A 17,132-nucleotide genomic window follows, 5' to 3' on the forward strand; every position below is an offset into this window, starting at 1 on the left:
CCACGCGTCATCCTATTGTTCTTCAGTAAAACGTAAGATATTTAATTTTCATATTTAATTTGCCTGATAATCAGTAAGAAACCAGACAATTTAAAAGCAATAAATAAATTCTTAAGAATTTTTTTTTTACTTTTTAATTGATTTAAATAAAAATGCATTTAAATCAGGAGTGTCTAATTAGAAATATTAAATATTTTTATGAAAGGGCAGTAGCTGGATCGTTAACGTTATCATATATTTTTCCGTATATGTTTAGTATATATCGTTAAATTTTTTCCTTTAAATTCACTTTAAAATTTTTCAGGTTTTTAATTAGAATTCGTTTTTGAAGCTTTGATTGCAGATTTTGTATTTTTTAAATAATTAAAAGAAGAATACTCATTATTTTAAATTATTTTAAATTATTTCAAGTTACAAATAAATACATTATTGTACATAACTAACGTTTATTTATATCTAAATTTAGATAATTAAAAAGAGAATAATTAAATGCGAAAGACAAGTTTTGGAATTAAAGTTGCGAAAATTCTTTTATCTCAGAACTGATTCTTCCGTTCTTAATGCCATTAAAAAAGCTTTTTCTATTTATATAAAGCACAAATATTTCATTTGCAATTCGAAGTACTTCCTGCGCTTATTTAAAATTGTTTTCATACTCCAACACGCATGCAGTTTGAATCTAAGCTGTATCTAGAATTAAACGTCATTGCATAATTAAGTTCAACAAGAAACGTCACCTGATTTAGTTACAGTAGAAAAATTCATTCTTCACACTTTAATAGATGAAAGCATAGAAGGAAAGAATGAAACATAAGAAGAGAGTAAAAGAAAAAAAAAAAAAAAAAGAAAGAAAGAAAGAAAGAAAAAAGAAAAACAACTCTCTTGGCAAGTTCCAACACATGCTAACCTCAGCGAATTACTCCCCCATCCGTAAACAACTCAACTCCGCTCACAACCACAAGCAACAAACTCTTTGTTCCCGAGACCGAAAGGAACAAAATGAATTCTCACACTTTTTTTTTTTTTCTCCCTCTCCGTTCTTTCTCTCAACTACCGTATTTCTTTGTTTTTGTCTTTACTTTTACTCTGGCGTTATTTATTCGGTGTTTTAATTTGTGTGAACGCGAAAAGCCAGAATGCGTGATCCAAAAAAAAAAGGACAAATCATTGATTTAGAATGTAAATGGTCATTAAGGTAAATTTGAGAACAATGGACGCCATGATTTTGTTTTGTTTCATTTGTGTAGTGCTTTCTTCCCGCCATTTAGAAAGTAAATGAATAAGCAACACCGCAGCCGGAAATTTGTAAAGTTTTATAAATATATATCTTTTAAAAGTATGTTTTTTTTAAAGCCCACGTTTCTTTACATTTATACGACCAATCACAGAATTAGTTCCCATTTTTTTCTATCAATTTATTATTATTCATATTAAAGAATTTATCGGAATCGGGTGGCAACAGGATGGGTTCGAATGATTGAGTTGTTTCGCTAGTTTATTGTGCATACCGTCTCAGAATGGTAGTGTTCATTGTCGATAATTCTTTATGCTCTTATAGATATTGATCATTTTTAAACGTCGCTGACCGAGAGACCTTAATTTGAGATTCGGGTCTTTTGTTCTTTCTTTTCTCCTTCGTTCCTCTTGAGAAATAATATATATATTATAATATTTTATTATTTAACAAATAACTATATTTATTATTGGACTGGCAACACTATATTTGCACCATATAACCGTTGCTCAGCAATGTAAGAAATGGTTAAAAATTGTTATTTTAAAAGTTTTACCAGTAGTAGATGTATGAAAAATTTGTAACTTAAAGATTGTATTCAAATGATTTATCTCCGTAATCTAAAAATAAAATTTATAAAATTTATGTTTTACTAAGATCATCTGTTATTTTGTTAAATACTGCAAAATACGTTACAATATATATATATATATATATTGATTTTTCGAACTTGAATTTTTATGCAAAGAACTTACTATATTTCTAAAAAGCAAGCCTTGTTCATATCTCCTTTAACCATTGTTCCACTATTGTGAATGCGTAATCATTCTTTTTTAATTTCCAACGGCGGGCACTAGCCATTATAGTCGTTGGCCATTATTAAGGCCAGAAGCGGTGGTTACTTTATTGTGGAGGCAATCTAATAGGAGGGTCACTATTGCCTGCTATGAAGGGAGAGACAATTTACAACCATGCCTTCTCCAGGAATTGTACGTACCCTTCCGTTCGGCAAAATCACTAGCCACTTTCCGGCTAGATCGTAAAATTATAGATTTTGATATTGGCAGTTACAAAAGCATACGTTAATCACTTTTAATTTTATTCGCAAGTGCAAAGTTTTTCATGGTTTTACCAAATTCTATCACATGATCGGGTAAGCGATATGAACTTTGATTTGAACATTTTAATGGCAACGCCCGCTAACACAGCAAATACGAGCATTGAGATTTTTAGAGGTTTTATAAATAGAACATGGCACATTTCCAAGAGAGTGTGATAATTATTATTATTTCAAAACCGCTTGTCATTATAAATGTCAAGCAAGTGTAGTGTGTCACTTGCTTTAATTCTGTCTTCGGATCCGGTGGTTCTTAAACTGGTTTGAAAATCGTTTTTCTACATTTTTAGTAAAGAAAGGAAAAAAAAAAAAAAAAAACCCTCTCATTAAATAAAATGTATTTTCTAAAACAGGGCATGCGAGTTTTGCAGCTTATTACCCATTTCAAAGTTGAAATCCTTTTCTTAGATTATGAAAAGAGTACAGTAAATGAGAAAAGGTTTTAAAATTTGGGTTGCGATGGTTGTAGAATTTTACATCAGATAACGTAACAATATTTTATATCATGTTACATTACGTCATTTGATGTTACAGTGAAGTTTCATTAATTCAATATATGTCATTTATTGCTGGGAAATATGTTTTATAAAAAAAGCTAAAAATTAGAAACCGGAAAATTTGGTGATGTACCGAGAAATGTTATGAAAAATCGGGAATCTGCCTATAAAACAGCAGGGTATGCAACGATGCACTATGTATTGATCCTATGTTAATTGGCTGCCGTAAATATGACTAATCATTAAATTTCATTCGCAAATTTTACTTCAAAATAATTATGAACAATTACTAAAATAACAAATTCTTTGCAGAAGCTTGTCCACATAGTCTGTGGAATGAAAGAACTGGAATGCGTCTAGTATGCCACGATCCAGAAAGCAAGTGTTTAACCCATGCATGACCAACTCGTTGGGATTCTAAAGAACTTCTCATATTTCATCTTGGAATGAAGTAAGAAAAATACATGACACCATGGGTAACCCAAGGCAAGCGGGGGAGTCCTATCGACAAAGAGAATAAATACCTTTTCCTCTGCTACTATTTCAGATAGTATTTTACCACAAAGAAGCCACAACGGTATGAGCAACGAGGCAAAAATGGTACCGAACAAATGGTGTAACAGAAAGGTAAAGTTTCCCTCTCCTCCTACAGAGGGTGTAGGTGGGGAAGGGAAAAAAATACCACTCTTACCACTCTTTTTCCTCCCACGTAGATTCTGTCCGAATGGAAAAGGGTCAAAGGTCTTCTCCAAACATCAGCTTTTTCTTGAGTTTCTGGTATGAAAGAGTAGATCTTGCCCCCCCCCCTTTTTTTTTTAAAGAGAGAAAGGTAAGCAGAAATCGGGTCACTTTTGGAAGGTAATGGATTTGTTGAAGATTAACGAGGGGCGTATAGAAAGAATTTTGAATGCACTCGTAGACATCGCCTGAACACGAAGAGCAGACTGGCTAATAATTAGAAAAACATGGTAACTCATATTTCTGATGGTGGACCTATTACTCAAAGAGCTCTTTTTTTTTTTTTTTTTTTTTTCTTTTAGGAAGTGTTTTTCTTTTCTAACATGTCTAAATTTAGAAATTCATTCATGCCGGCTTTGTATTCTTTGACAGTTTGTTAGAGAGAAAGCTTTACATTCTTTCACATTTTAATACTAACATCTACAGTATATATTTTTTCAACGAATTTCTATTTCCGAAGAATGCTCCAAAGTTCTAGAAATTCAGGTATCATTTACTCCAGAGGAGGTTACTAATGTTCTCGAAATGGCATCTTACATTGGTTCACTATAAGCGGCATATATTTCTCCCGTCTTCTTAGCATGCCTTCGTGGTGTAATGGACAGCATGCTCGGCGTATATTCGAAAGTCCAGATTCAAGTCCCGGTGAGGGCATTGTTCATTTTTCATGTCTCCTGCTTCCAAATAATCTAATGTGTTTACAGCGGTACCCGAACTAAAAAAGGTGGTAGATGATGATTCTTTACCACCAGGATTTAGAGATTGGGTCCCTTAATCCCCAGTCAAGCTTTAATAGGGGGAGTGTATAAGGTATTTCTCCGGCCTTCTTAGCCTGCCTTCGTGGTGTAATGGTCAGCACGCTCTGCGCGTATTCGAGAGGTCCAGGTTCTACTCTCAATGAGGATATTGCTCATTTTTCATGTCTCCTGCTTCCAAATAACCTGATGTCTCTACAACTTTTCAAATGATTGCCACAAAATATTATCCTCCTGTATTATTTTAAACAACAATTTCATTTTTCTACGCAATGCTGATGGACGGGAGCTCCAAAGACTTGCTTATTACACTTCCCGCCATAGAAAGGACATTTTTCATACATTTAGACTTTTGGAAGCATCAGTTGTTGAACTTTTCAAGGACAGTCTTTTCTCAGTATGATTTGTGTACACTATTAATACCAGAAGTCAGTTATCTCAGAAAGTCCTCTCAAGTGGTTGATGGTAAAAAAAAGGAGGGGCGGGAGAACCTCGGACCCCCCGGGTTGTTCTGCCTCAAAATTGGGGTGGAAAGTTTAACAGTTAGCTAGGTTCAGCAATACCTCAATTACCTGTGGTATTACGGAGGTGCTGGCCTATCTTCTACCTGTACCTGTATTATTTTAAAAGAAATAAAGTAATGAAGAATTTGCATGTATGTATGCATGTTCCTCTCGCTGTGAAAAAGCAACGGTAACTAGAGATACGAATTTTTGAATAATTTATTCCTCCACCCGAACATGTGCACCTAGAAGCCCGAACTTTGAATTTCGAATTTATTTTATTATTTATTTCATAAAACTTTAATGAATTTTTGATTTAATAAACTCAATGATTTGAAAGCGAGCGGTGGCAACACTGTCAGAAACAAAACGCTTTTTTATCCCCAGAGCACGTAACTATTGTCCTTCAGAAAAATGCAAGATCTTTCAGGTTTTCTAACCTCCATGGTTTTAATTAACAAACTCGGTTCTATGAAAGCAATGTGTTGCCAATGCAGGAAGTAAAATATTTTTATCTTCCTCCCATCAGCGTGTTCTCATTCAGTAAAGCTTAAAATATTTTCAAATTTAATCTGGAAGGTAACTGAGTAATAAACAAAGCGGTTTAAAAGCAATAAACGCAATTGAAAATGCTTTTTAATGTACTTGGTTTAAATAACATGTATTAAAATTTTGAGATGTCTAATTAGAAATATTCAATATTTTTATGAGTTTACACTATCTGGAGTTATTAAAATCGTTATATACTTTTTGTGATAACTATTTTTTTGCGGCTGGCCGCGCGAGAGACTTGTTTTTAATGAACTAATATAAGCAAATAAGCAAATATAAAAGGTATCTTTTAATGCTCTATCGGGAATTCTAAAGATGTGCTTTTTTTTAGTAGTTTGTGATTTTGCTGTTGAATCGAATTTTCTGTAACATAAGTTCGAAGAACGTAAGGCTTACTAAATAAAGTTAACATATAAAAAGTAAATCATAAATAGACAAATATATATATATATATATATATAGCCATTTTACTAAGAAAACTGAATATTGATATGGTGAATTAGGAAAAGAATGAAAAAATATAAATAATATATGCCAACACTTAATAGTGCAATTGGAACTATTTGCTGCTATGCAGCTTTAAAAAATTTTCTGATGCGAGACCGTGAAAACCTTAACAAACCCTTTTGTTAAAATATCTGAAACCTTTCATATTTTTATTATTTTTTTAATTTCGTTAATTTTCATGAATATTAATGATTCACATTTAATTAAATGCAAGTATCCCAATTTTTTTTCCTCAAAGAAAGTTTTCGATATCTCATCAATCCATCCATTTAATGGCTTGGTTAAACTCGAACATTCAAAACTATTTCTCACTAAAAGAAAATGACTGCTTTTCGCATCTTCTTTGGTTGCAAAAGCAGTGCTACAAAAATGCGCCTGTGTCAGTCAAACAACTGAATTGGACTAAACAATTTGAATGCGATAACTGCACAAAAATATTAAGCCTTCTTTCTCAGGCCGGTAGAGCTCATTACAAATTCTAGCGATCAATTTAACTAGCGATCAATTCCTGAAACTTTGAAAACATTTTACATATAAATATCCAATGCATCTCGTTTACGTAATTATTAGCTCGTGATCTGCATGCCACTGTCAGTCAGATACTAATTTTTTAACTATATTTTAACATTTGATTTTTATACTGAATAAAATAAAATTCGCTTTCTTTCTACAGAATTTTTCACTAATTTAAAAAAAAAATTGGGAAACATCGTAAACACCAGTACTTTTACACTGATTAAAATCACAATGAATCATTAGAATGATACCACAAAATCTTGATGATGTTTCAAACAATCCGTGTACTTTATTCAGCAAATTATTAACTTTCTTTCTTCTCATTTTCAGACTATTGAATACAAATGTAATAACTTTAGAAGAGCAATTTTAAGAAATTACAAATGTATGTAAACTTTTGATAACTATAAACAAAGTTTTAATGTTATTTCCGAAATTATATAACTGAAAAGAAATTATTTCATCGATTTAAATAATAGATACTAGGATGCGAAAGATAATTCATAGATACTTAGTGTGATTTATAACCACGTTTTAAGGACATAATTCCTTATGTGCACAGAATTCTTTATCAAAATATATGAACATTTCGTACGAAATGTCAAGCGGTTTGTATGCATTAATTCTCCCATATTCAAATCTCAGATATTATATAAAATAATAAACAGTATTTCGCAATAACAGATACTAGATTTTTTTTAATAGGTATAAAGGTAACTTGCTGAATAATAGTACTGCGCTAAACATATGATCTCCCTGAAACTGAAATTTAGAGAAGTTTAAAAAAATAAATGTAGACTTACCAATAAGCGGATCCATCTCCTCAGTCTTTGCCGGACATCTGTCCTAAGCTGGCTCCAGCCGGACTGCGCACGCGCAAGGCACTCAGTTTGTGAACTGGCGATGCCGACGGCGCCACCCCCGCCTCGTCCACAGGGAGAAGGGGTGGAGGACTGTTTTTGAAGTGTGGGGGCGAAGACGACGAAGATGTCGTCCCTATCCCCTCTTCGAATCCCGAACAACTGCTGTCCGGCAGCTCATAGCGCGCATGTGTCCGCATGTGTCGCGTGATCATGTCCCTGCGACATGCCGCGTACGGACATTGAGGGCACTTGTACGGCTTCTCGCCGGTGTGTGTCCGCTGGTGCGTGCTCAGATGATCTGAGCGACTAAACACTTGTCCACAGACGCGACACGTGTAAGGCTTAATGCCCGTATGAAGTCGCATATGGCGCGTGAGCATGTCCGAACGCGCAAAAGACCGTTTGCACACATCACACATATAACTCTTAGAAGAAGCCGATGTAGTTGTATCCGCTTGCTGGCGGCTGCGGTGGCGACTTGCCATATGTTTGGCGAGTCTATCGTGCAAGGAGAACATCTGGCCACAGATAGGACAGACGTAAGCCACATCAGATCCTGGTGCCACAACTTCAACTACAGGACTCACATTTCGTGGAGCAGGGGCACTTTGTTCCACTTTCGTTGGGGGTAACATGGTGGATGCCGCTCGTATATCAAAGGGACTGCCACCAGATGATCCCCTCGGACTGCCTTGAGACTCGAGAGAACAGTCACGAGTTAGAGGCGAGAGAGGGAAACAGGTGTTTGACGAAGTAGAATCTGAGCTGGCTGGAGTGTTTGATTTCACAGAAAGGTCCAAGGGCGAATCTTGAGGAGTAGTAGAACCTTGGTCAGATTCCAAGCTACCACCTTTTTGCGGTATGTGAAGAGGCTTAGGTTTGCTGTGGCGGGCAGTGAGACTATAACTCTCTGTTGGAGAATCTCTAGGCGGTGGAGGAGGCATCGCGGGATGCAAGCCCTGATGCGGATGATTGGACACATCGCCACCAGTGACGCCAGATTCCGCTAACCATTGTTGTAAATCCGAATCTGAGTGACTCCTTCTTCGGTAGAAAAATTCTGGTAAAAACTTGGTCTGCAAGAAGGCGTCGAAAGTTGGAGTGACTGGCGACACGGGAGTTAAAGGTCCACCGGAGGACATTACTTTCTGAAGAAGCGCCCGATGGTGGTGAGCGGCAATATCTTCCCAGCCGAACGATGGTGCTCGCCCAGCTAATGTCCGGCAGTGATGGCAGTCGCAAATAGGAAAACTAGGAAAAGCTGTGCTCAATTGAGAGAGAGCGGTGTTTCCCGCAGAAGCCCCGTTGCCCATGACAACGGGGGTCTCAACAGGCTGATGCTGGAGCAGGAAAGGATGCTGCTGCGGCGTACGGTACAGTCCTTCGGGGTACGGCAAGATCTGCAGAGGTGCGGGACGTCCTGACAGCCTGTTGCCTGGAGGCGAACTGAAGGCGTCGTCTTCTTCATCTACGTCCTCCTCCTTGGGGGGCGTCTCAGCACCCGGCCCCCCTACCGAAGGGGCAAAGATACCTGTGGGAGACCTGCCGCTGTCTCGCTTTGTGTGCGCCCGGAACGGAACTTTCTTCATAGGAGAACAATCCCCGAAGGTCGTTGTTCCCCCACCTTCCTCCGGGGGTGAGAGCAAAGGGGAGGGCTCCGGCTGGGGTGGGGGTCGATTCGAAACTCCCCTTCTATCCTCCGCCGCGTCTAGTAAATCTAGCTTCACCTGTACACAATGGCTCATCTCCGAATCAATGGACAATTGCTGCAATTGAAAAAAAAAAAAAAAAAAAGAGAACCTTAATTAATTAAAGGTATTCACAAATTCGTATAAAACTGTGAAAATACTAATATAGTGTTCATATGAAAAAGGAGGAGAAACTTTCATAACAGCAATTAACTAGTAGAGAGTGGTATACAAGAAGCGGGGGATTGTCAGGAAAACACCTGATGATTCTCCTTAAGGAAATAAATTAGATTTATTATGTCTTTGATAAGATATAAATATTTTTCGAATATATGGACTAAATAAAAAAGCAGCTTTAGAATAAAATACGTAATATTGTTTATAGCAATATAATAACTACAATTTTAAACACCTCATTTTAGTAATTACAACTGAATGAAAGTGTACCAAAAATTAACTGTATTTTCCGTATGGGGTTTAAAAACTTTCAGATTGTAAATGCACATTATGTGCAAATAATGGTAAAGTGAAGGAAGTAGCGAGCCGATCTACATCGAAGTGGCTCTTAAAAATAAGGGGGTGGAAGAAACAAAATTACATAAACACATTCGTAATATAGTACACATATACACTTAGACAGATACTCAAAGCATTTTTCATTGTGATATTCTAAGCATTCTTTAATAAAGTCGATTTCATCGCGATACTCCAAGCATTTGTATGAAAATGCATTATGGTTTTCATAGCTTTTTAAACTTTACTCTTAACATCTCTGCAACTAACACATCTAATGTGGCGTGTCAGACATTTTTTTTTTTTTTTTTTCTTTTCTTTTTTTTTTTTTTTCAGGATTTTCAGAGCGTCTGCCGCACACAATTCGCTATTATATTGCTTTCGCATGAGATTATAATTAAGACATCTTATACATCTTTTGGGATTCGCGTATAATCGTGCCGAGTAGAATTTCCAATCCATGGTTATCAGATTAGTATTCAATATTCCTCTTTGACATTCAGCAGAGGTCTGGGAAACCCGATGAGAGATTTCTCTTTCAGTGACTCAAATTTTCAACAGAGATTCAGCGCATTCTTCTTTACATTTACAATAAATTTTCAACTTTTTTATAAACTCCTCATCTCCAAGAGTATTACTAATGTTATATAAATGAATCTCCGCTTTCTAGCAACAACTAATTTATTCACGTCTTACTTTTCAACAATAGTTTTCTGCAAAATCTTCCCTTCATATTTATCTCTCAACCGTGCAACCAAATCTCCGTCTCTTTTGATCATATGAGTTCTGAGTATTTAACTCTAAATCATTATGATTTAAATAACTTTTAATCTTATTGTAAACATAACTTCATTATTCAGAGGATTTGCAATCAATTTATTGGTTTTTCAAAATTTAACTTTTTTCTTCCTCCTCATGATCCAAATTTTTATCATGATGTCTTTCTTTAATTCAAATTTGGCCACCAACTAAATTCTTTATTTCACTAACATCCTCGATCAGATTCTTACATAACTCTTCCTTTTCCTCCATCATTTGGAATTCGTCAAACTTCAACCTCTTCGCTCCCAGCTTATCATATATGATACCACTCAGTTTTCCTTCGTGGGCTCACGGTATCACTGTGATACCGTGATTTAAAGTGAAGTGTCACTGACTGGCCCAGCATATTATATTTGATATGCTGAAACAGAATATTTCATTTTAAATTTTAAAAGTGGATAAATTATGGCGAATTGCTGCGAAAGCTTACGGAATAGAATCTCCAGAATCTTAGCATTGTTGCGATGAATGAAGTCGTGAGCACACGGACGATTTTGGTTCGCTCGACGTTGAGAGCGAAGATATTAAGCTACTTTTAGCAGTCCAGTAAAAGATATTAAGCAAAATTAATCAGCTTAAAACATCCTGTTATGTTAAAATCCATATATATATATATAAGTTGAAACAGTAAAATCTCGTAAAAACACATAAAAATGCAAATGCAAATCCAAAAATTAGCATTGCGCTAAAAATATATAAATCCGAAAATGGATGAGAACATAAAATTAGTCGATGCGCACAAAAGTGGGTGTTACCCTATGTCCGGCGAGTAAAAAGGACCTTATATCTTTCACTAACGCGACTTTTAGGCAAAAAGACGGAAGGAACCACTGCACAATTCTCCGCGTTAGGCTTAGAAGTATAAGTATGTAAAACAGATCTTTAGCATTAAAAAAACAGGTTCATAAACTTCAAATAAACGTTAACTTAAACACATACAATCGTTTTCACGTCGAATGAACAAGATTTCTACCATTTACATGCAAGATATCATATATTACGCAATCGCAAAGCGTCAAGCTCATTAACGTGCAGTGAATAATAAAGCGCAGTTTTCTAAACACATGCAACGCGAAGCTTGTTCAGATGTTAAATAAAGCTTATGAACTTTGAACGCACGGTATAGTGGGCTTGTTACAGAAATAGTATTTACCAACGCTTTTGAAAATCTTACTCTAAGGCGTTGGCGTTTATGACAGAAATCACGCAAAAGTTTCGCCATTGTAGCGAATAGCCAAAGCTTCCGAATTGGTCTATGGGACATGCGACGCCAACTGATGTGCACTTGCAAAGTTTCTTAAGTTCAGGAAGATGAAGTGGCACACAATTATAATTATAATACTTTATTATAATGGCCCATGTGGACGGTTAGCAATATAAACTGCAAAAAACACAGACCACCATTCACGAAATGTTCCCAGATTATGATGAATACAAAATATAGAACACAGTAAAACATAAAAAATATATAAAGTAGAAAATTTGCAGTTGTAACTTGCTGCATTTCAAAATTGAGTTCTGTCAAATTAAAGCTTATGCAATCATTTCCCCGTTAAATGTACAAAAATTCATACTCACGTGCAATATTTTCGTAAAATACACTATTGTAAAGTATACAGTAAAATGTTAAACACAATTTACTAAGTATGGAATCTGTCGAAGAGTTAAACATCTACAGTCATTTTCGCCTCAAAAGTGCAAAATTTCAAGTATTTACATGTAATATTGTAGAGACATTAGGTATTTTTTGGAAGCAGGCATGATGAAAAATTAGCAACCGCCTTCGCCGGAAATCGAACCACGGACCTCTGGAATACCGGCCCAGCGTGCAGAACCACTACACCACGAAGGCACGCTAGGAAAGTGGGAGAAATACCTTATGATATTTTTATAAAACACGTAACTACAGAAGTATCGGACTCATTAACATGCAACAGAATGAAACACAGTTTTCTCAGTACGTTCACTATAGAACTAGTTTTAATGTTAAATCAAGCATTTACGATCGTTTTCACTTCGAATGCACAAGACTACTATTTTCAAAAAGCATGCTGCTGCAGGATACTTAATGCATGCTGCTCGCAGTATGCATCAAGTATAGTAAAACACAATTTTCTGTGTATATACACTACGGAACCCATTCAAATGTTACAGACAGTTGCTGAACATAACTGCGCATGGAACACAAGCAGATTTAAGTTAAGTAAAATTGGCGAAGTAAAAGCAAAAATATAAAGAGTTCACCCAGCAGCCAGACATATCAATAAATAAGTCCTCTTGTCGTCTGTGTTTTAAGTACATAAATGCAAACGATATGTTATTAATACAACTTGTGAATGGCAAAAATAATTAATTTTAGTTTATTGTTATTCTAAAAAGTGTATTCTTTAAAAACGTTATGTGTTAGAATCCACGATTCCTTCGACTTGATAATTATATGTCGCAAATAAAAGTGCCTCTATTACAAACATTTGATGTGTAATGTTTCTTTATTAAAGCCTATGTAGAGCCTGAGACTCAACGTAAATACACTCGTGTTCCAAAAATAAGCAACAAACGCTAAACGAAAAAGTACAAATGTAAGAAGGGAATTAAAACATACCATTTACATATGAGGTAACAACGCCGAATACAAATTGGCAACCAAAATTAGCATAAAAGGGAATTCCGCCGTCACACCATACCGCCTTAAAACGGGGCATGACGAACCTATGTAGCAGTTCGCAAACAGCAACAGTTCCTTTTAATCCAAGATAGCAAAAGCGAAGAGAATTAGCCGAAGACACTATTTGCACGATGAAATGCGCTAGAGGGCTGTGGTTATACTGCTGGTGCAAGACAATCCGCTGTAGCGACAGAATTGAATGTGCTTCGTAGTATCATCAACAGGCTGTAGGATCGTTACCAAAGCGATCAAAATTCCTGTAGAAGACGCAGGTCTGGACGCCGGAGGTACTACAGCAACCAAGACGATCGCTTCCTGTTGCTATATGCAAGATGCCGTAGATCATTAATAGCACAGCAGCTGAAGTCGCATCTCTCTGCTGCTGCGGGACGGCTTATATCCAGCCAAAATGTGTCACGTCGACTCCATGAAGGTGGACTATACGCCCAACGACCTGTGGTTTGTGCTCTTTTGTCCTCATCGCGTGTCAGAGTGCGGTTGAATTGGGCCTGTGAACATCGCAGTTGGAATCAGAGCAATGAGGCCACGTACTCTTTACGGATGAGTCTCGATTGAACATCCAGAATGATCCTCGAAGGACAATGATATGGTGAGAGCCAGAAACACGCTATCGGGCGCCAAAGAGCGTCGTAAAAGACCATTACTGAGTAGGAGGCTTACTTGTATGCTCCGGGATAACAAAGAACAGTCGCACCGGCCTCTACCTCATTCCTGGTGGTTCCGTTACAGCCGTTCGATATCGCGACGAAGTTCTACCCTCGTCTTTTTCGTTCTTTTATGGCTGCAATGGGCACCGAAGCAATATTTATGGACGATAACGTCCACCCACAGAGTGGTGCGGAGTTATCTGAAGAGTGAAACCATTCCACATCTGCCGTGGGCTGTTAGATCACCGGACCTGAATCCTTTACAACATGTGTGGAACATGTTGGGATGACGGAGAACAGGTCGCAGTGCGCCGCCAGGCACTCTTCACGAGCTTCGACATGCGTTACTACAGTAATGGGTGCTACTGTCACAACATGCGATCATTGATACTATTGCCAGCTTGCTTCGCCGTTGTCAAGCATTCATTTCAGCAGCGTGATGTTTTCATTCATTGAACATTGTTCCGACTCATTTGGTCTTCTGAGATGTGATGGTCGCAATACATGTGTTTTGATATGTCTTTGCTTTATTGTTTGCTATGGGGTATAGGAATGCTACATGAATCTGTTGTATCAATTTCACACATATCTACTTAATAGTTTTTGTTTTATTCCATGTTTTGTCCTTGTTGCTTATTTTTTCAGCAGGAGTGCAGTTTAATAGCAGAAAATGAGTGGATTTTCGGATTGTATTTTTAACTTGCGCAGCCCACAACAAACGTATGCAATATTGTGAAAAAATTGGTGAGAGATATTTGAAATTACAGTTGATAGAATCAAAAGAAAGTAATTTGGCTGTAAACAGATCATTCGCCTATATTCTTATATTCTTTTCTGACTGAATACTCTCATATTATGCAGACTATGCGAAGGTTGTTAGATAGTCCACCGGAAGGTGAATTAACTAACAATGAGTAACTGAAATATAAATGTCCTTCTCGATGTATGTTATGAGAATGATGGATGAGTATGATTAAAGTGGTAGATTTATCATTTCAAAGTAATACAGTATATATACCGATATGCGTTGCGATAATTAGACAAATGAAGATTTTTGAATTCTGATCGAAACTTTTGATCAATACATTGTATTTTGTGTTAATTAATTAATTATTATCACTTTAATGTAACTTCTCATTCCCGTAGTGCGATATTTCACTTGTCAGACCAATAGAGTCAGAAGGACTTAGTTTCTAACAATTATGACATTATAACATAAAAGTAAAAATAGCAATTATTAGTTTAAAATAAATATTGTTTTTAACTTTAATGCAGTCAAACCCCGGTATAAAGTAATTTCAATAGACCAAAAATTTAGTTCACTGTATCCGATCCCATAAAAAAAAATAAGTTATCAAAAAAAAAAAAAAAAAACGCTATTATCATTATTGTTATTATTATTATTTTTTTTTAAGTTTTACCATGTACACTAACATTTTTACATGATAAATTACTTAGCATAAAAGTCAAGTTTCAGATTTTTTCCTTAAAATCCAGAAGTATGACTTCCTGTAAAAAAGAGCATGTTTATAATTATGAATAACCATTTTCGTGACAGAGTTTTATGATCTGTGCGTCATGTATGTTCTCTATGTATCTTTCGTCCCAGGGTTTGGTACATTCTCTGCGTTTTCCAAGAAGTAGACGTCACTCCTGCCTCAAATAGCCTTTATTTAGAAGTCAGAAAAATGTGGGGAAGATAAAAGAACAATAACGTAAAGATGTTTTTTGCAGTTCTGATAAATCGAATACGGATAATTTTAAGGAACTGTTTATTTGCAGAAATTCTAGGGAAAAAATTATGAAAAATTCAAAAGATTTCATTATATCCGATTTTCATGGTTTTGGAAGTTCACTACAGCTGTATAAAATGACATTCGGTTCTTTCATTATAATCTGGAATTCGTTATGAACCTGGCCGTTATAGCGGGGTTTGATTACATACGGTATTTAAAGAGAGTGTTTTAGTTCATTGAAGGTTGCAGCTCACCTTCTGTGGAGGAGCTCTCATCTTGGGTCGAGGCGCTACAGATTCCTGCGATGCAAAGATTCGTTCCTGATTGGGCAAGAAGACGCTGCCCTCACTGGGACTGCTGCTGGTATGGCCACCTTCTTCAGAGGACGTCGAGTCAACGCTTCTTCTTTCTACCTGAATGCATAAAATTGATTGATCAGGAAAACCAACTGAGCAAATTAACTTGTCGCTAATGAAGCTCTTTCGAAATTTGGAAGGCTGGGTGGATATAACTAAGAAACTTCAAAAATAGCTTTGTTTTAGAATTAACTTCTAGGACAGGTAATTCAGAAGTCAAACAACAAAAAGCAGCGTTATATTTTCAAATTTTCACAGGACTAGTTTCGATGGTTTTACCGAACCATCATCCTCAAGTTGCAAGTGGCAGCTGAGGATGATGTTATGTATTGTTATTGTATCTTAATTCTAGAACAGGGAATGCGAACCTTTTTTTCGATTTGTGTGAGAATTAAACTAGGCTTATTTATTTTCAGATGTCTGCCGCCCAAACCGAAACTGGTTAGTGACTCTCCATGCCGTACCGAAGGGTCCAGAATCTCAGAAAAGGGATGGACGTAATTTGTGGATATAATTTGCCTTCTGCCATAGAAGGCACCTACGGTCCATTATTATTAGGTGCCACAATATAGTGATCAACGGTTCCGACCTTAAGAGTGGCCAAAGCCTATAAACGGCTAGAGTTCGCCATTGGGAAAAAAAAAAAAAAATCAGGTGTTTTAAGTGCCACTTGTTATATTTCTTTTTAAAAATCTTCTTTAAGCCCCTGATTTAATTTCAACTATCGAATTATAGTTTGTGACAACTATATCTGCTGTATAGTTATTAATTTGTAGCAGTTGTGAGCGGAATAAACAGTATATTAAAAATAGTTCAGTTTAACATTAAAGATAATGTAAAGTGTCTTTAAGCTGACACCCTTTATTGTAAGTGAAAAATAAAAATAAAGGTAATCAATGTTAAATGTTATTAATTCTTTATTAATATGAAAAATTAGATGTGTCAGTACAATTCAAAAATAATGTCTTCTTTAAGACGCTTCACTTAATATATACTATTTACTTTTCAAAATACATTCATTTAACATTATAAACAAATACGACACTAATACATTCGAAAGAATTCCAAAACTATGCGCATTTAATCCCATTTAGTTCGACACCTATTGCTGAACCTTGTGAGGTGTATCTATTTACTTTTAACTAACGGTTAATTTTTAGCACTTTTCTGCCATTCTCTTTTCACCCACCCTTTTCATGCCAGAATGTAAATTAGATAGCTAGCGTTTTTTCAGATTAAGGTAGAAAGAAGTGCTATTTTAAGCAAATGTTTCGGAAGTTAGTGTTAGAGCGTGTCTGCCTATTGCAGGTCACGTTCTGCCATTATTATTAGCGATTTGATTCTGTGGCGTTGAGTGCTCCTAGTCATGCGGCTAGTCTAGCCTGTTTTCTGCAAACCAGAA

At 36.1% G+C, this 17,132-nt stretch overlaps 1 protein-coding gene across 2 annotated transcripts in view; it reads right to left on the minus strand.

The window, feature by feature from the left end:
- The window catches only part of klu (zinc finger protein klumpfuss), a 188,465-nt gene that overhangs the window by 18,690 nt on the left and 152,643 nt on the right, over positions 1–17,132 (minus strand). For both annotated transcript variants that reach the window (XM_085819368.1, XM_035363583.2), the window contains 2 exons: positions 15,629–15,787; positions 7,223–9,048 (listed from right to left, as the gene is read on the minus strand). In XM_085819368.1, coding sequence (XP_085675494.1) covers positions 7,243–9,048; positions 15,629–15,787 — 1,965 coding nt within the window. In that variant the 3' untranslated portion in view covers positions 7,223–7,242. The remainder of the gene's footprint in view (positions 1–7,222; positions 9,049–15,628; positions 15,788–17,132) is intronic.

The sequence above is a fragment of the Stegodyphus dumicola genome, chromosome 6, assembly GCF_044657685.1.
Source record: "Stegodyphus dumicola isolate Sdum_Otavi_A_Nest chromosome 6, ASM4465768v1".
NCBI lineage: Eukaryota > Metazoa > Arthropoda > Arachnida > Araneae > Eresidae > Stegodyphus > Stegodyphus dumicola.